Below are 7510 nucleotides of genomic sequence, written 5' to 3'. Positions count from 1 at the left end.
TGTATACCATGTACAGTCAGCAGCAGTTAGTATAGTGCAATATTCTCGTGACAAAAAATGTGTTGAAGGGGTTGTCTCGTGAAAGCAAGTGGGGGTATACACTTCTGTATGGCCATATTAATGCACTTTGTAATATACATCGTATGAGCCATACAGAAGTTATTCACTAACCTTCCCTGCGCTGGCGTCCCCGTCTCCATGGCTCCGTCTAATTTCAGCGTCTAATCTCCCGATTAGACGCGCTTGTGCAGAAGGGTCTTCTGGCTTCTGTTCGGTCCGGCACTAGCGGCGTTCTGGCTCCGCCCCCTTCTACGCGTCATCGCGTAGCTCCGCCCCGTCACGTGTGCCGATTCCAGCCTCCTGATTGTCATTTGAGCGATCATCGTTCCGTGTAAATGGGCCTTAAAGGGGTTGTCTCGCGAAAGCAAGTGGGGTTCAGCACTTCTGTATGGCCATATTAATACACTTTGTAATATACATCGTGTATTAAATATGAGCCATACAGAAGTTATTCACTTACCTTCCCTGCGCTGGCGTCCCCGTCTCCATGGCTCCGTCTAACTTCAGCGTCTAATCGCCCGATTAGACGCGCTTGCGCAGAAGGGTCTTCTGCCTTCGGCTCGGCAGCAGCGGCGTTCTGGCTCCGCCCCCTTCTACGCATCATCGCGTAGCTCCGCCCCATCACGTGTGCGGTCCATTGCCGATTCCAGCCTCCTGATTGGCTGGAATCGGCACACGTCATGGGGCGGAGCTACGCGATGACGCGTAGAAGGGGCGGAGCCAGAACACCGCTGCTGCCGAGCCGAAGGCAGAAGACCCTTCTGCGCAAGCGCGTCTAATCGGGCGATTAGACGCTGAAGTTAGACGGAGCCATGGAGACGGGGACGCCAGCGCAGGGAAGGTAAGTGAATAACTTCTGTATGGCTCATATTTAATGCACGATGTATATTACAAAGTGCATTAATATGGCCATACAGAAGTGCTGAACCCCACTTGCTTTCACGGGACAACCCCTTTAAAGGTCTGATCAAGTGCATTTTATTTCAAGTACACCTAATGCAACTAATGAAGTGTGCTTGAGACAATATCTGATTTGCAAATATGAGGATTTCTATTCTGTCAGTTGAATAATTCTGAGACTACAGTAGTCATTAAAAGTGGCATTTTGTGTTGAGTTTGGAGAAACCACTTCTCATATATAGTTGTGTTGAGCTACTTAAAGGGAACCTGTCACTTTAGATATACTGTGGCTGTGCAGTCGAAACATCGCCTGTTTTTTTATGCCAATGAAAAATAAAGTGACATCCATGCGGATGTAAACTTTTATTATTGCACCTAATTGTGCTGTTCATATTTCATCTTGCTTGGACTGTTGTTTGGGGGACTGGATCCAACCCCGCTTTCTGAACCTGCACATATTTTTGCCGATATTGGCATACCCTGCCTGAAATTAGGTGCTGCTGTGGAAGCCTTTATCTACATCTCATATTTAGTTGTGTTGAGCTACTTATAGGGAACCTGTCACTTTAGATATACTGTATAAACTGCAGACAATATGCTATAAAGAGAAGGAGCAGAGCAGATTGATATGTAGTTTTATGGGGCAAGATTCAGTATAACTTGTATTTTAGTGATTTATAGCTTCGCACATTCTAAATTGAACAGTCCAATGGGCGATCCTATCAGTGATTGACAGCTGTGTATGAGTGTACATATAGGAAAGGGTGTCAATCCCTGATAGGACTGCCATGGGACTGTTCAGCTTATATACCAAGTTGGATCTCTCAGACGTTTTTTAAATTGGTCTTGTTTGATTGTTTTTTTTGTTTTTTTCAAACAGCTGAAAGTTTGGAAATTCAGCAAATAAACCAAATTTCAAATGGGGGTTGATTTAATTTGGATTGCAACTGCACTACTGGCAGTGCTACTGGTTTTGATTGTGGTACATCGCAGTTCACATGCTTCACATGTCATGCATCAACCAGTAGTGTATATGTATATAGCATTCAGATAAATGTGCTCATTGCTCACAGTGTTGTACTCCACATTAAAGAACCCAGAGCACAAATTATGTCAGTGGTCTGGACACTGCATATGTCTACTGTCCGTATTCATCTACATTAGTATTAATCACCCAATCATTTGTGATTGTGAAGATTTATGGGTGCCTTCGGAGCCACTAAAACACAATATAAAGACATGTGACTCAAGGATTATAGCAATATTGTACCCCTACAACTAAGAGTTCATTTTCGGTTCTTGGTACACTCCCTATGAAACAAGCACAGACCACGATGTTCTCTGCACCTCCCTAGAATCTGCCTGAGCAGCCCATCGTTCTCTTCCCTCACTGCCAGCCCCCGCTATTTGCACAGCAGCAACACTTTTTACAGAGAGGAATGGAGGATGAAATAACCCTTGCCCTCTCTCGGTCACATCTTTAGCCATCTTACTGGAGTCTGCAAGCATGGACCTTTGTTTGCTCCATGCAGTGCAAAGTTTAAGAGAGAAAACAAATCAAGGATAGGGCTTTATTTTAGCACATGCTATGGATGGCAAAAGCCCTGCCTTCTGCTGACTGTCTCTGAATTTACAGATCGTTAATAACCCCAACTTGGTACTGTAGGTAATGTGTTCTCACTTTTATTAATGACTTTGGCAGTTCTCCCATGTTCACTTGTAGCATGTTTCCCAGGATAGGAAGGGGAGTTGGTCCAGGAGGCATATTCTTCCGTTTACTGTTCTCTGACCACATGATAAGAAGAATGAGACATGTGACACAAAGAGCAAGTATCAATGATCCAGGCACTCCAAAATCCATCATCACACGTCAGCTTGAGGGTGCAGGCAGACGAGCGCATAAACGGCGCGTTTTTGCGACCAAACGTATATACGTGACCATCTGAGGCAATGGTTTCGAATGTATTCGTTCACATGGGCTATTTTACGGCGCGTAAAAACGGCAATTCGAAAAAAAACGGAACATATGCGACCGAAATACGCGCCAACGCATATTCGATCGCCGAAAAGACCGTTTGCAAAGTAGGAACAAACGAAAATACGCTTTCTAGCTCTGGTCGTGATCGGTGAAAAACGATCGTTCGGGCGATTATACGTTGCGCTCGTGCGAACGTAAATATGCCTACGCTCGTCTGCCCGCACCCTTAGTCAAAGTCACTAAAATACGGAAAGGAGAAAAATGGTTCTGATAGATCCAGTAAAATGCATCATTGGGTTTGTTCTACAGTCTTTATTTTTCAAGTATAAAAGATGAAGCATGAAGTATAATTAGCAACTAGTAAACATAGAAACTGTGGCTTTGACACAGCTCTGGGGTGGTACCCCATTCTGTATTAACGAAGGGAGGGAGAACCCTGAAACAGCTTACTACTGACATCCCTAGTCATTGTTCAAGGCTCTTTAATGGTGTAGACATTAACTTACAGAGTAGCTAGTATAATTAACACTAGAAAGACCGTTTTCATACATTTTCCTGTCAGATTCTACATCAGGTAGATATCTGCAAGGAGAAATAGTATCATGCTACCATGGACAGTCTGGGTGTTAATAAAGAAGATTTTACCTCCTTCTCCCCTTGGTCTATTTTTTTTGTTTAATAAAGCTTCAAATCTGTGATTCCCATCCCAATTCCATTTTCTCCCCATGTTCACCTCTCACTTTAGCTTTTGTAGCTTTATTATAGTGTTGGAGTAGAAAAGTGTGTAATGTACTGCATAGTGCAGGTTAGTTACCTGCACTGTATTTTTTGTGCTCTTGTACTAAAACATATGCATGTGATATTTATTGTACTGCACTGGGTCGCAATAGATTGTATGTTATGCATGTTATGACTAATTGATAATGTAACAGTGTCCTCCAGGGGGTGGGGGCGGCAACAACACACTGGACTCAAAAGTGCATAAAAACTTACTTCAGTCTTTATTTTAACGTATGCTTCCAGGCAACAGAACAGCAACACAAAAGTCCATGCAATATAACATATGCAATGCTGCACCATGCAGGGTGCTCTGAGGTTTCTCTAGGTCCTGCTGTGAAGTGGTATTCCCACCTCAGGCTGTCAGACACTGACTCCTTGGGAGCTGCAGCCTTTTATGCCCCAGTAATGGGGTCAGTGCCTACAGCTGAGCTTCCTAAGGACTAGGGTGAAGTTGTGGACTGGACCGCCACCCTGTCCAGACTAAGAGCCTGGGAGGGAGATATACTCCATCCACAACTTCACCCTTTAACTGCCTACAATTGATATAAAGTTATTTTCAATAAAGCCAAAACAGCAGTCTACAGATGAGTATTCCTGGTTTGTCTTCTATGCCTAGCATGTTTTAATGCTCTTTAATTGGTCAAAGATTGATTTATAGAGCATCTACCTGAAAACATAGTTTTTTCATTCTGAAGGAGAGCTGCTTTATTGTTTATGAAAAGCAATGTCCAAATTATAATAGGAGAAACCCTTAAAATAAATAGTTCAGTTTTATTTGCTCTCTTTTCAATCTCCCAATTTATATTTATCCTATAACTTTATCATTTTTTTAATGTGCATTTTCAATCAAGGACCAAAGCCGTAAATATTCATCTAACCCTTGCTTAAAGCATCTAGAAAGCACCAGAAAGCGTAGGGTGGTTTTACATGGGACAACGATCATCCAAAGTGTCACTCAAAATAGTCATTAAAGCATACTAATGACTGTTGTGTGTGTGGTTTTACTTAAGATCAAATTTTGTTCACTTGTTGCCCAATTCACTATCCATGAAGCACACACCTCCCTGCAAAGTTATTCGCAAGTTGTTGAAAGACAACAACTTCCTGTTTACCCCAGACCAAACTCAATCAACCAACGAGTATTTTTAGGTGCGCTAAAACAAAGCGACTAGTGAATGAATTCTTACTTGTCACCCGGTTGATGTCTGTGTTTACATGGAACAACTGTTGCTTTCCTTTGCCCTATCAAGTGACTATTCAAATTATAGTTATCCCAAGTAAAGATACCCTTAGGGAACCTTTCACACAAGAAGGAATTATGCCATAGGATGCAGCCAAAACCTCATCTGCAAACTTCTACACTAAATTCCACATTATGATGCGGAATTGCAGGCAGATTTTAAGCCATTTTCAATTCTGCATCAAAATCCACATGTAACCTGGGAATCTTGGTGCAAAATCTACTGCAGCTTGCAGTGCGTTGTGTGGCCTATTCCGTCCCACGTGAAAAGTCCATAAGGAAAAGAAAAGTCACTGCAAGTGTGTCTTTCCACTGCATAAAAGCTATATTTTTGATATTGAATTCCCGTCCCCAGTACATGCCCCGCAATAGCAAAATATCTCTGCTTACCTCAGGTGTGTGCGCATTCTCTGTGTCTAGATCTGCAAGAGTCCAGAGTACACTACATATGATAATGTTTTTCTGAACTTCACACCCATGCATTCTCAGACTTTTACCCTAATAACTATCAGTCTGAAGCCTCTCTACCTCTCACTCTATTTCACAAGCATTTCAGTGGTGATAAAAAATGTCATGCAAAAATGCTGCGCCATACATAGGCAATTGTATCTAATAACAGAGAGTTCCCTCTGCCCCAGTGAATTCTTATCTAATAACAGCAGACTAGGGGGACTACCGACTTAATCTACCACCCTCTCCCTCCTAACGCTAAAACATACAGGTGGGCTTCGGCCCACACTGCATGCCCCAGTTTCATCCTTTTCCGGTTAGATATTTATAATCTGAAACTTTTTTGAGGAAGTTCCAGCACATTCTTTCTATAGGGACCTTCAACTCGGGAATAAAGCATCTATTTTCTAGATGTCCCTATTCACTATGTTGAAAAATATAAATGGAACGTTATCACCAACATCATCCCTTATTGGACAGCATAATTGGTCATCTTTTGACAGTGAAAGATTGCAGTAGAACATAAAAAAATGATATGATTAGCGCGCAGGTAGATTGGCCATGTTTGAACTCCTATAGCCTAGGGATGTCTAGCCTCATAATTCCTAGTTGAGTATCGCCACCATAATGGCTGTTCCTGCCAAAAAAGTTTTCCATTATATATATGATGCAATTACACAGTTTATTCATTGTACATTTATTAACCCCTTAAGGACATGGCCTTATTTCGCCGTAAGGACTCAACGATTTTAGGGGAATTTTTATCTCCACTTTTCAAAAGCCATTACTTTTTTGTTTATCTGTTGACATGGCCATATGAGCACTTGCTTTTTACATGGCAAACATATAATGTATAGTAAAATAAAGGTACATATAATGTATAGTAAAAGCTTTATTAATTTTTTGGGAGGGGAGGGAAAGAAAACATCAATTCTGTCATTGTTTTTTTTTTTCTTTTACAGCATTAATCATGCAGCATAAATGAAATTATATTTTTTTATGTGGGCTGGTACAATAACAACAATACCAAAATTATTATTGTTTTCCACTTTTGCACAATAAAAAAAAAACTTTTTTTTTTTGGATAATGTTTTTTTTTCTTTTTACATTCGAAGTCCCAGAGCTTTTATTTTTATTGCATTTCTTGGGAAGCAAAATAAACAAAATAATTTTTTCTCATTTTTTTTTACGATTTATGCCGTGCAGAATAAATAGTGTGTTCAATTTATTGTACAGGTCATTACGGATAGGATAATACCAAAAATATGGGATTTAAAAACAAAAAATCCATACCAAACAGGGGAAAATGTGCAAAAAATGTTTGTGGTTTTTTTTTTACACCATTTTCATTTTATTTTTACATTTTTTATGAACCATAAAAGCTATAGTCAGCACGATAATGCATTGCAGTACTCCTGTACTGTATTGTCTTATCGCTTACAATAGCGATCATAGGCCATGGCAGGCCGTAACATCACAGAGGGAATGTGCTCCCTCTATGAATTCTTTGCATGCTGTGATGTACATTGAGCAAAGCATGTAGGGAGGTTATCAGTGGGGATCGTTGTTTTCTTTATTCCACATCATTGTAGTGTGAGGCTGGCTATCAGAGTGCCATCCACAGGATATAAGTTCACGTCCGGTGGCATTACCTACCACCCTGCCAGGACATGAACTTATGTCCTGTGGCATTAAGGGTTAAACAAGTCTTGGGACAGGTGTAGAAGTTGTGGTCACACCTGCTCCTTGAGCCTGAGACTGCCACGTATGAGGACCGCAATACTGGAATTACAGTTGGAGGTAGTTTACATTGGAGCCCAGGTGCTTTAGGGTATACTAACCGGGTCAATGAGGAACTAACTGTAGTTTGTAAGGGCGATGGATTGCACCATTGGTATTAGGTAGAGGGGAGAGATCAATATTAGAAGGGTCTTCATCAGATTTCAAGTTGAAATTTTGCAGTATGTAGGTAAGGAACAGAAAGATCTCCATTCTCGCCATTCCTTCTCCAAGGCAGATTCTCTTTCCTACAGTGAAATGGAAAAAAAATAAAGGATCAGAGTTCAGTAACAGGTATATCACTGTACTACAAGAGGCAAAAA

The 7510-nt window shown here is 41.1% G+C and overlaps 1 protein-coding gene across 1 annotated transcript in view; it reads right to left on the bottom strand.

Moving 5' to 3' along the window:
- Positions 1 to 3916: 3916 nt before the first annotated feature.
- LOC136580510 (cytochrome P450 2C18-like) overlaps positions 3917 to 7510 on the bottom strand; it is a 48991-nt gene continuing 45397 nt past the window's right edge. Inside the window, exon 11 of the mRNA XM_066581118.1 lies at positions 3917 to 7435. Within this exon, the coding sequence (XP_066437215.1) occupies positions 7254 to 7435 (182 nt within the window). The 3' untranslated portion in view covers positions 3917 to 7253. The remainder of the gene's footprint in view (positions 7436 to 7510) is intronic.

The sequence above is a fragment of the Eleutherodactylus coqui genome, chromosome 10, assembly GCF_035609145.1.
Source record: "Eleutherodactylus coqui strain aEleCoq1 chromosome 10, aEleCoq1.hap1, whole genome shotgun sequence".
NCBI classification, from domain to species: Eukaryota; Metazoa; Chordata; class Amphibia; order Anura; family Eleutherodactylidae; genus Eleutherodactylus; species Eleutherodactylus coqui.
This window is presented reverse-complemented; position numbering and strand designations above follow the sequence as displayed.